At 34.4% G+C, this 13,768-nt stretch overlaps 1 protein-coding gene across 1 annotated transcript; it reads right to left on the bottom strand.

Annotated features, from left to right (window-relative positions):
- Positions 1-79: 79 nt before the first annotated feature.
- On the bottom strand, positions 80-5,517 carry LOC136265866 (probable outer membrane protein PmpD). The gene is made up of 2 exons (XM_066060799.1): positions 1,199-5,517; positions 80-281 (listed from the first exon to the last, which is right to left on the bottom strand). Exons 1-2 carry the CDS (start codon positions 5,479-5,481, stop codon positions 203-205), a joined length of 4,362 nt encoding a protein of 1,453 aa, XP_065916871.1. The 5' UTR covers positions 5,482-5,517; the 3' UTR covers positions 80-202.
- Positions 5,518-13,768: the final 8,251 nt, after the last annotated feature.

Genomic DNA, 13,768 nt, shown 5'->3' with positions numbered 1-13,768 from the left:
GCCGGCTTTCTTGGCCACACGACACACTACCATGTGTCTTGATATACATACATGGCTACAGTTAGATACATAGGCTCAATTTGAAGAATAACAAATAATTTAAGGATTATTATCATTACGTATTATGCACATATTTTGATTCACACACACACAAACATTGTCACTCTTATTATTAATATAATGTCACTGTTACCACATCACATCAATCTATAATGTCATCCATTACTTCCATAAAAGATTCTTGGTAGTGGACAGGACCATCTTTATTTTGTGACTGGCTTCTACACAGATGTTAACATTTAAACACAGTAAAATAATACTCCAACTTATATGGTCACCTATACATGGTAAAATTATACAAAGACTTTGTAGTATACCTCAGGGGGTTTAACTTAATAATAATATTCTAACTAGACAGTGTTGGGAGTAACGCGTTACTTATGTAACGCGTTACGTAATATTATTACTTTTGTGGTAACAAAGTAATATAACGAAATACGCTATAAAAACAGGTAATATAACGCAAGTTACTTTACTTACAAATGTAACGCGTTACCTAAATAATATAGTTACTGTAACGAGTCTAATATTACGTAATATTATTACTACAAGTAACGAAGTTACTAATCAGGTTAGCTATCCTCTGAGTAACGCCTAGCCACAACGAAGTAACGAGGCCTACTGAATGAAGCTTATTCACTAGCTTCTTACTTATAACCAAGATTTGCATATTGTCCAACAACGCAATCATGTCACATGATAACGTGGTAGTTTCACACGTGACAACTTAAGGCCGTGGACACAAAGTAATATAATATGTAATATTATTACAGTTACTTTATTTTATGGGTAATATGTAACTGTAACTAAATAGTTCAGTTGCAAGTAATATGTAATATGTAACTAGTTACTTTTACAAAGTAACTTGCTCAACACTGTAACTAGATATACCTTTTAACAGAACAGTATGTATGTCTTAAAATGTTATCTTATTTTCACTTCTGTATAAGCATTGATATATAGCATAAATTTTAGCATGTGACTAGCTACATAGTTCAATGATAATAGTGAGCATTTTGACTAGCTCACTGTGACATAGGTGATGATAGACCAGGCCAGCTATCTTTTACCACATAACATACAGTTACTTTATAAACATTTATAAATTTACGTGAAGATTACTTGCTGGTAGACTTACATATTCAACATGATGACATTCTTTGGTGCAACATAATCACCAACAGATACATAACAATAATCATTATGAGCAGGATAGTTGGCAGTGAGGTTAGGCTTGTGACATAATCGTTTAGTTATTTTCTTGATAGCATGCTTGTTTATGAACAGTTCCATTAGAGTGAAAACTATTAAAGGCAACATTATTAGAATGTAAGTAATCGATAGCAGAAAATACTGATTATAATTGTTAATAAGTGGTGTCATTGCTACCAAGGCCATTGCGTGTAAAACAAAACCATCAAAGATGTTGAGAATGTTCCTTTCATATGGTCTTACTATTAGTTGTATTAAGGCCAATATCATACTTGCAGCAACTAACAAAAATTGGGCGTTTACATAGTCAGAAGGGTTTGCAATTATAATTATCACAATGATCAATATGCGGCAAATCATGTAATAAGCTGCAAAGCAACGATACTTGTCTTTGTAACATCCTTGAAACTGATCCAGTAATGGCTTCATCCTGATGAAGTTGATCTTGTGGTTAAGGAATGGCTCTAGTAGTAGTAGAAGTGGTAGACCAGTCACAATCACTAGTGTACATAACACTGCTACTATAACATATGGTAGATGATGACCATGAAAGTATTCTATGTCAGGTGATAGGTAAGTGTAAATATACACCTTATCCCCACTATCAAATCTCAGTGATCTCAGTAACAATAATGAAGTTGTGGCCACAGAAGTGTATGATAAGAGCAGTAGCATGCAGACAGTACTGATAATACCTCTACTAATAAATGATGAAAACTTGAGAGATATTCTTGCTGATAGACAGATTATTACTATTATTACTGAGACAGCTAGTGGATGTACATAATGAATGAACTGTTGGTCAATTCCTATCATATCCTCTACTAAGCAAAGCTGTCCTAGAAATTGTGGAGTGATTTTAGCTAAGCTGGAGACAATGCTTACAGCTGTAAATAATCCCTTTGATTGGTATAAATTTTGGCTCAGTAGAATATCCAGCATACTGTAATAGTATGTAATAGCATACAAATAACCAATCCCAACATGATAGTACGACATGATAAACACTGCAATAACTATGACTATCCAGTATATCATTGATAATGTAACTACCATTACTGTCTGTTCAGTTGTACACTTGTTAACATTTACACATTGTACAGAATCAAACGAGAGAGTATAGCCTTCTTCACAACTACCACAAGCAGTACCAGATCTGTGTGAACTACATTGATTCATTCTTGCTGGTGAAAGTTGGTAGTATCCATTAGCAGTTTCACAACAGGAAAAATTGCAGTAATTGTCAGGACAAACTGACACCGTTGCTTCACCATTACCTGGTCCAGTACCAAACCAGTAACCTATTTTGATAGTTGATGTATGATCATCAGAACATGATACAATACTAGTCTTATCGTAACACTCACAATGATGCAATGTATTGTTATAGTGGAAGCCAGGGTGACATGGCGATAGTTCAGTTATTAGTTCTATTACAAGTTTTTCTTGATTAAGACTATTAACATGTGACACAATTAATACCGAAACATTTAGAAGATCACATACTTTCTTTCCTTTTATTTTAATTCCTTGAAGCATGTCACATGATATCAATATAAAGCTAGGACCATCAATATGATATTCTGAATTGTTGCTTTTTAGTGCAAATTGTGTTGCACTGGCATTGTTATCGAAGTGGTCCAGTACACAAGCATCAATTATAATTTCTTGTCCAAGCATTACGTTTTTAATTTGATACTTATTATTAGGGCAGTAATTCATATCAGAATTGTTGGTATGACTTGTGTGATTAACACACTCAGCTGGATCATACAATACCAGTTTACTGAATGGAGTAATGACATGATTAGTAAAGTGCCTACGATTGAAAGTGCCATCAGTACTATCCACCATGATTTCATCACGACATATTTTATCACATGAAGTTAGCATATTTATGTAAACATTATTACCTACTGAGGCAGTGTTGTTCTTGAAATCAGTATATGTTGAATTATCAACTGTCATTTTACTATCGTTATTTTGAATGACACTACCATATACAGCTCCACCATATCGATCAGCATAATTAAACAAGTATCTAATGTTTGAGCTATCATTGACTGATAGGATAAACTTATCATCAAGATATATGGCTCCACCACGCTCATAAGCTTTGTTATACATGAATTGAATAGAGGAATTTCCTGCAAATGTTATATTTGATTGGAGAATAGAAATTGCTCCGCCATCTCGAGCAGTGTTGTTAGTAAAGGTAACCAAACTATTTCCTTTCAGTGTTAGATCAGAAGTACGGCCACAAAATATACTACCGCCATCATAGATAGCTTTGTTTCCAACAAAGGTAAGGGTAGAGCTTCCTTTAATTGTGAAGATACTGTTGTCATAAGCACGCATGGCTCCACCAAATATTGCGGTGTTATTCTGAAATGTTATGTTAGTAAGTTGTGTGAAGTCAGCAGTGGAGTTGTAATATATATTAAAAGCTCCACCAAAGAATGTACAGCTATTGTTGGAAAAGGTTAAAGTTGAATCTTTCTCAAAATGGACAATACCATCATAACTAGAAGCTATAGCCCCACCACTAATATGAGCTTTATTGTTAGTGAATGCTGTGTGAGAATTACCTTTAAAATAGATTTTAGATTGTCTGGTTGAATACACCGCTCCCCCTCTTTCTTCAGCCACGTTGTAATTAAATGTTACTACAGCGTTTGCCTTAAAAGTTACATCACTCCCTCTAAATGAAAATATGGCTCCACCATGCTGCATAGCTGTGTTATTCTGCAGAGAAACAATTGATCTATCAATGAATTTAATGCTGGACTCCAAAATGGAGTAAATAGCTGCACCATCTTGTCCAGCTGTGTTATGGGTAACCGATGTTGACGAATTTCCTGTAAATAAAATACTAGTGCTACTAACAGATGCTATAGCTCCACCATTTAATTCAGCCTGATTGTTACTGAAGTTCACCTTTGAACTCAATCCAAATACAATGTAGCTTTTCTTTTTAAAATAAATGGCTCCACCTGCCTCTGCACTGTTATTAATAAATGTTACTGAAGTGCTCCCATTAAACAACACACCACCAGTATTTTTAAAGTATAGGGCTCCACCCTCTGTGCCACTGTTATGGCTAAATGTAACATTTGAGCCTTCATCAAATGAAATAACAGAGTTCTGTGAGGTATAAACAGCACTTCTAATATTTCCACTAAATTTCGCACCTGCAGTTCCAAGAAATGTAACAAATGAACTTCTCCAGGACACAGCTCCTCCTTTACCAAGAGCTAAATTGTTACTAAATATTACTGTGGAGTTGTCACTGAAAAAGATATTAGACCGACTGTTAGAAAACACAGCACCACCATCCTCTGATGCATTGTTGTCTGTAAATTCTGCGGTTGAATTTCCTGTAAATAAGACATTGGAGTCATTAAGGAAAATACATCCACCGTTATTCTGAACAGAATTTCTGCTGAAAATCACATTAGATCTGTCACTGAATATGACACTAGAATGATTATTATAAATGCCTCCACCATTACTGGCTTTGTTCTGTTCAAATAATACACTATCATTGAGGTGAAGATTGGTGTGTGAAATATAAATGGGTACTCCTTGGTTTTGCATAAATACAGAATTTTTTGTAGTCAGCTGCAGGTTATTGTGGTTTGGTATTCCATCAACACAAACAACACTTTCAGCTGGTCCATTTACAGTGAAGTTGCACTTATCAATTACCACATGTAGCTGAACATGAGGTTTAGATTGAGAGATGTGTATGGTTGTACCTTGTCCTTCATACGCATTGTTGTGTGTAAACTGACAATTGTTAATGTACACGTTTCCTGACACTTTTGATAGTACAACAGCTTGACCTGTCGAGCGATGAAATGAACAATTTTGGATTTTAACATTAGATGAATCATAAAAGCCAATTGCAGGATTAGTCAGAGTACCACACTGCTCCCACCTGACACCTTCAATGGTGACATTTTTACACGATACAAACTTTACTGATCCATTACTGTTACAATCAATGGAGTCTCCAACAATTAAAATGTTCTCAAGATATTTTAATACCACCATTGAAGACAGAACAGTTGTATTTGTGATATTAATAATGCTATTATTACTGACTGTACCAACAAGTGTATCCTGAATACTTGAACTAGTACCTTCTACATCTGCCTCAATTCCAATATCTTGGAAGAAGATCAGTAGTAAAATGACAATGAGCATAATTTTGTATTGCTACCAAAATACCAGCTAGACCAAACTAACTGAACTAAATGTATTAAAATTATTATGTGAGAAGTCATACAAGTGATAGAGCCACAAATATTTGGTTAACCAGACTTCTATTGTTCTATATTTATCTACAAGAACACAAAAGAAATAATTATGACAAGGTCATTATGGTTGAGTCATATGTTTGTGGACAGTGGATATAATTGCTGTAGTTTTCAGAATAATGGAAAGGTCTACACAATTAACTAGTATACTGTGTAATATTTCTTATAACAAGTAAAATGTAAATGTATTTATTTTGTATGTGTGATAATCACATGTTTGGAGAGTTATGTTCTTATTTGTTTGTGACAGAATGAGTGTGTGAATATGATTTCCTCTAGTACCGGATTGTGATCAGCTGACTCATATGTTTAGTCACATGGTTATTATACTCCTTCAGGTCTGCACACTATTTTAATGTTATTCATTTGTGAGTGCATGTGAATGTGTACTGTATTATGTTCACCACTAATAATTTTTGTGTTCATATCTCTTTGATAATAAATACATCATATATAGACTGATAATCAAACATAAATGCTATATCCTTATAATTTTATATACCTGTAAGGAAAAGGCTACACCTATGTATGCATTAATGTAAAGAGACAAATTCCAATGTAGAAAAGCCCCAAGGCTATTGGTGAATACATAGAGTTAGTTGCAGCTTGATCAGCAGGTTTAGTGCCAAGTGATAAGGGCATAGCAGTCATTTTGGTCAGGGAAGAGTTATTTTGTTTGTAAAGATGGAGTTAATTTTGCTGTTTTGCTTCTCAGTTTCAAGCAATTTATTTTCATATCCTAAAGTACTGTGCTTATCTCTAATGTTTGCAATTCACATGGATCAGAGTTCCAATTTATCAGTTGATTATATCATTAAAAGCATATCGTGGAACCTCTCTTAAGGCCATTTTGGACACAAAATTCTTGGCCACTTTTTACCGCTGCAATGTCAGTAGAGCTTTCAGAGGTAAAAAAATGTACTAGCCAGGTCTGTTGATACCAAATTTTTGTCCTTGTTTTAGGGTTGGGCAATATTTTAATATTATTGCCTGTAAGCAATATTATGATGTGTAATACTGAGTACCGCAGCTTTTTTGAAAATACCGCAATACCGTTTGTGCAATATTATTGTATTTTTTGCATAATTGCTAAGAGCAATTATGTTAATTAGTGCTTTTCAGTAACTATAGACTGACACAAACAATAGAGAGCTGTACCTAGGAGCACTGAAGGTCTGACAGCAACTTGTGCTGCCATTACAAATCAGAGTTGAATACTGTAGTGTAGGCCCACAATAATGTCTTATTTATGACACATATTATCTTATAGTAGACATGGCAATACTCGCAATTATTGCATGACCACCTCAAAGCAATAATCACAAGTAGAAAATACTAGTACCACCCAACCCTACCTTGTTTTTCTGTACTTAACTAGGGGAGTACGGTAAGAGAGGTTCCGCTGTAGTGACTATCTTATCATATAGTTTGTATAATTTATGGACCAGATATATGAAAAGGGGTCTTCTACACACATCCAATATTATGAACTGAGAGTCTGAGACCATAATAGTGACAAACACATCTAAAAATTACTTTCATCAAATGCTATGTTGGTGTTCACACTGCTAACAAGTCAACAATCTAAAGTAATCAATTGTCAAAGTGGGCAAATTGATGTTTGTGGAAGACTCCTTTTCACAAATCCGGTCATATTTGCAATTACTTGTCTTTATTTTGGCTGTGTTTTAAATGGTTCCATAGCTACTTCTTTACTTTGCATACTGCCTCAATCAGGCTGATAGCAAGTGAAAAGGTGGGTCGTGTCAGTGCCCTATGCACTTGCACATTCTTATAAAATTAATTTTGTCTCAAGTCAACCACTTTCATCTGATGTGCACCAGAGGATAGGAGCATCTCAGAAGAGTTAATGGTGGCTTCAATACTACCAGCTCCTGTATAAAGCATTCATGGTCATTGGTTCCCATTATTATTATTGTATATAATAAGCATATAGTTACCCTTCAAGTAAAACTATGTACTGAACTACTACAGTTGTATACCTAAAGCATACGTGTCATACATATCATTACTGGGGAAAACACCAGATAACTACAAATGTATATCTGTGTCACTATTTTTTGTCAATACTGTACTTTAAAAGATCAATGGGTACAACATGTAATCATTCAAAGAAGAAATAAAACTCAATTCTGACAATATTCTCAAACAATTTGCAAGGATACATGCACCCAAATAAAAATGATTAAATTTGAGGGATTTATACATTTAAAACTGTACATATGTGTAACTGTAGCCCATTATTTAGTTCCTTACATAGTTAATATTCCAGTGAAGCCACACTTCAAAGAATTTACTTGAGATGTATGGTGGCTATTGGCTGGGTAATAACTACCATACACTCCAGTAAGGTATTAAGGGTGCTCTGTACAGTCCGCTTATATGGCTTCCTATGAAATTTAATTTGTTCTATAACTTACAAATGGTTTTAGCAAATGCTCTGTACTTTTTTACTGGATATAAGCTAACACTAGTACACAGTTTAGTCCAAACCCAACTGCTAAATTTGCTTTAGAACATGAGTTACAGTTTTTCCCTTTATACTAGAACTAGACCTACAGTTTTCGCACAAGAGCCTTGATACTTTTATGATACACTATGCTAAACAGCACAAACCATTGTGCATTTTTATTTTTGTCTTTTAGCTTCTCATTCATCACATATTTATCTTTCGGGTTGTCACTCCCAGAAATCCTTTTCTTTACTTCCATGTTATTCATCATCTGAACTTGCTATTTAAAAATGGTAAACGCTCTTCTTTGGCAAAATTACTAAAGTAGCTTGTGTGAAATTTCATGTCCATTGGATTAAAAATGATGGAGTAGTTCTAATTTAAGTGAGAGGGTGTAGAATAGCAAGATGTGTGCACTTGTTGCTATGGGATACCTAATTTATGGGTACTAAAATGTGTCAACATGTCACAGACGAATTAAGTGACCATAATATTTCTTTTAGTGCAAAACAGACTATGTCTTGGGAAGCCTTGTACGAACTGTACAGAGCACCCTTAAATTATTAATTTCCTTTGACAAAAAAGGTGCTTATTGCAAAAAGCAAATTAAACAACAAATGTGTAATGTTGGCATGTATGAAACAATTAGAATTTTAATTACATGGTGTTCTGAGACAATCAAAGATATTTATTATCAATTCTATCCACAATTATGTGTAGGTATATTTAACATTTTAAGAGCTAAATCTTTGACATGTTGAATGCACCCACTTTCGTAAATTTTTAAAATTCAGTCACATACTCTGAACAACAAGCAGCACAATCTCACACTGATAACATAATGGAATAATGCATCTCACAGCAAGTACAATATCAATTTCCATGAAACTGAATTGCAATGGTAAAGGTGATTTTGTAAACTTGCATATTGTGTGTGACAGGAAGTGGTAAATTGATGGTGTCCCAGGGAAAGTATACCTTTACATATATAAAGCAGCACTTATGTGTTGAGTTATAACAGTTCATAGTAAAACTAACTCATTTTGTTGCAATCATATTTTCAATCAAGATGACTGGAATTGCTACAACAGCAAGTCTCATATTGATAGTACTCATATACAAAGGTGAGGATCTACACTTTGCTATAACATTTCAGATAACTTTATTGCTTAGGAGATGCTAAGGTTGAGCTCACCATTTCCAGTACTTTTTTATGATGGAGAAGCTGTCAATGGAAGATGTACTTTTACTGGAGCAAATAACCCCATGTGTATACGCATCAGTGGGATGGGTCCAAATTGCACAGTTGATGGAGCAATGGCAAAGGGTCTAGCAATAATCAAAACATTTAATTGTTACGTAATCATTTTTCAAAAGGGGTTTCCATGGAAACCTTGAAACCCCCCTAAATCCGCCACTGCATGTTATCATCATATTACCTACACACAGTATGCAAGTGGGTAGTATCTTTGAAAATAATTACGTAACAATTAAATGTTTTGATTATTGCAGTGTGCGCCTCGATCAAGATACTCTAATAGAGCAGTCACAGTAGCTATTAAAGCAATGTGTAGCAATTTATTTAAGGATTTTATGTACTTTATCAATAGGCTGTGACTTATTTTTGGTCTCACCTTACCAAACCAGACAATGTAGTGCAGACTTTTGCGTATCTCATGTCAGTGTATATCTCCACCTTCTAAACTGGAAACTCCCTTTATAAATTCCTAGATCTGCCACTGCATTGTATGGATCTAGTATACCCATTAATTTTGCAGTTAATTAGAAGCTTGCATAAAGTTTGAAGTCTCATGCATCCAATACAATGTTTACAATATTGTTTTCATCTTACATACGTATAACTCGTTAATGAATCAGAAAATCTAATCAAAAACAGGCAAGCTATGAAAAAAGAGTTCCACTTCCAAAAATAGGCTAGTATGAAAAAGTTGTGATATCAAAGGTGGTGGCCAAGAAATGGCTGCAATGACATGTGCATTACAGATTAAATTCCAATTATTTCATAGATATTAACTCCTAGTACATAGTCTAAATAGTAAATGGGTCATTCCATGTCAAATCAACAAGGAATTTAGGGTCACCTCTCGGATTTTCATGAAACTTGGTGTGTTTGTAGTACCTGTGGTGCTTATCATTACAAATTTTTAGCTCCATACATCTCATAGTTTCTGATTTATAAATACAAATATTTTAAATAATTCATGAAAAATTGGTCCATCTCTAGTTACAAAATTGCCTGTAACATTGCACTGTGTAAGTATTTTTAAACACATTTTTCACTGATGGAAGACTGTTGATTGACCTTTCCTAAATTATGGGATATCTACTTAATTATGGTTCAAAAGTACTTTACTGAAAACTTTAATTCTTTATATTTCAAAAAATGCTGCTTAAAATTCTTTGATTTTTTTGTGAATAATGATTGGGTCATAGACTTATTGGTTTATGTTAGTCTTGTTAGATAAAAGTTTGTGGAGGCACCAAAATGGGCTCAAGAGATATAATGAATTATGTTGTGGAATTTTGTAGCCTATTATTGCTGTATGGGAGTGTACACCTCCAATAGCCGCTTGCAACAAGGCCATGCCAAGTTTGTCATACAGAGTGAAGGTGTCTAGGTACAGTGAAACTTGTGTTAGTGACCACCTGCATTGAAAGACCACCCATGTGCTGCAGTTAATTTAATTGGATATTAAGGTATAGTACCAAAGCATCAACCTCTTTCTAGCAAATCCAAAAAATGGTCCTTATTAGATAGGTAGACTTTAAATAAGATCACCATGCATCCATAAACACATGAATGTTACACCATTTCTTCAGTAATACCTTATTGGTGACCAGGCCTGTGAAAACAGGGCATGTGGGCACAAAATACACCTCATCACACTACAGGTCATATCTCAATACTGGAACAGAATATTTGCATACTGTAACTTGCATTATAATGCCAATTAAAAGCTTCCTAAGAGCTGAAAATTGCATTGCCATAGCATAATGGTATACGAAGTTATGAGTGATGGAAGTTTGAAAAGGTAGGCAAAAATCATGTGCCCACATGCCCTATTTTCGCAGGCCCAGTCACATTAATTTTATCAAGTCAAATTCTGCTGTAGTGCAATTACATACGTATGTAGCTTCACTCCACACTATTCAAGTTACGTACATGGCTTTATAGGTACAATAGACCTTCTCAAAAAAGATACCTGGGCACCTTGATAGCTAGTATATTTGTTCATGATCTCACTTTATAATTGTATGTACATTTGGACCCATGGCAAGTCTGTGGTTTCTCAAAATTGAACACTTTATCAATGGCCCAGGGAATAGAAGAGTTACACTGTATACAGTAGATGCATTACTTGTACCAAGAGTTTTTTATTATGAATACTTCAATGTGTGATTTATAGTACTGTAATTACTAAATGGTTTTTCAAAGTATTTTGCATCCATGCTTTGAAGATCAGTACAGGCAAATGTTAAATAAATGCACATGAAAATGTGGTCAACATGGTTACTTCCTGCGTGAGTATGTACACGAATTTATGACTTGATCTTCAAAATGGTCATGAATGTGAAGTAATTTGGTAATTAGTTTCACACATTGAGGTACAAGTAATGTATGTGAATGGTAAAACCCCTCCACTCTTAGGACCACAATAGGAGTGGAGGGGTTTTACCATGTTTTACCAATGTTGCATGCAAAACTCCTGGTGTTTTTATTAGTAAATTGATATCCCCCCTAAGTGGTAGCAATACTATAGCAATCGCAGCACTACAGGATATAACTTGTAATAAAGATAAACTCTACTTAAATTATTTTGGTGCATGCAGATTCAGACCCTGTTTGTGAGTATGAACTACGTACTTTTAACATAATGTCGTTTTAGTAATTTAATAAGGCATGCAACAATTGAAACATTCATGATTTTCTACAGGTGACGAGCCCTTTTACAGCTACTTTTAATAGTTTCTGTGTGGGGACTATTATAGTCTCCTTGGAAATATTGCAACACTTCTAGTAGCACTAATTGTTTTTAATCTTGCACTGATCATGGAAAAAAAAAGAATTCAGAAATATTTTCTTGCTGTTAGATTTACATACTCACAAGTTGACTTGATCAGAATACATTATAGCGGTCACTACAGGAGGTAGGTATGTAGCTGTGCATGCAACATGGCTGTGTTGTGTAGTTGAACTAATTGCCATACACTTCAGATAAACGTATAGTCATACTGAACATTATCATTACTAATACAGTTGTGTAGGTGATATATCATTACTGGGGGAAACACCAGCTAACTAAAAATGTATCCATGTTACAATTAGTTGTATCTGAAGGATCAATAGTTTGAATGGTAACAATGAGTGATACGTATATACATGTTGGGCAAGCTATAGTATAGTTTGCCGTGGTTCAAAGAAACCCAGGGAATTAAAAGATGAACTATACTTTTGACAATGTATTGCTCTCAAAACAATTTTCAAGGATACAAACAAAATATGATTATGTTCAAAAGATAATACTGTATATGTGTTTCCAGGAAAACCTTAACAATGAATTAGACAATTGCTTTATTTATACAGTAATCATGTCAGGTACATACATTTTATCATGTCCAGTTCAAACACAGGTATATATGGCAGGGTATGCCTTAAGGTTTCCTTATTATTGAGTTATATACTAGTTGCGCGGTCATTGCAGTGTCACATACTGACAGATTTTTACCACTGACACTTCACAATTTTTTATTTATAGCAAGCACAATTTTATTCTCATAATTGCTTGATCATGTAATAATAGTCTTTTCATATGTGTATGTGAAAATTTATTATCTAGCATCTTGATAATCATTATATGTCTCTTGTTGCTTTCAACTGTTTTGATTCAAATAATAGCAGATTTTCATACATAAAAGCACTCCATCATGTCAGTGGTTACACTAGCTGCTGCTACTTTTGGCCCTTACAAGAGTTTGGGAAATCACCCATGTGGTTATGCATGAAACAATTAAAGTTTTATCTAGATTCATCTGTTATTTCACACCACCCTGTTGTTCAATACCTTGGTGTACTCGTTGACTAAAACTTAATTGGAATGAACATTGTAATTACAAAGTTACAAGATCGCTTAACTTTCTTTGTCACTGTTTTTTCAATGTTTCTACATCAATTAAGTCTACTGCTACAGATGCAATGTCCACCCCTACACTAGAGTATACCTGTCCTGTTTGGCATCCTCATACTGCCAAACGCATTGATGTTTTAGAATCAGTACAGCAAAGAGTTGCCTGTTGGGCTTCCAACAGCAGGTGGTAATTTCCTTCATTGTGTTGTTGAAGTAAGTCTTCTGATGTCTGTTTACAAGAGTTAAACTGGCCTTCTATCCAACAACGTCATAGCTACTTCTCCATTTGTTATTATTGTGTGGTGCTGGTAATATGTCATAGCAGGAAGTAGTTTTATAATCATTAATGATTCTACCCATAGTTAGGCATATGTATACATTCAACATGAACGGCTAAATCTTAGACATGTAAAATGTGCCAACCTGGGTAATTTTTCAACATTCAGTCACATGTGCAGTACTGTACAAGTGTGATCTCACACTGATAACATAGTAACTATATCTCACAGCAAGTAAAACTGCATGCAGTTTCCAATGAAACTACATTGGTAAAT

This window comes from Dysidea avara, chromosome 9 (genome assembly GCF_963678975.1).
Source record: "Dysidea avara chromosome 9, odDysAvar1.4, whole genome shotgun sequence".
NCBI lineage: Eukaryota > Metazoa > Porifera > Demospongiae > Dictyoceratida > Dysideidae > Dysidea > Dysidea avara.
Note: the sequence above shows the minus strand (reverse complement) of the source record. Positions and strands in the feature narration are given on the sequence as shown.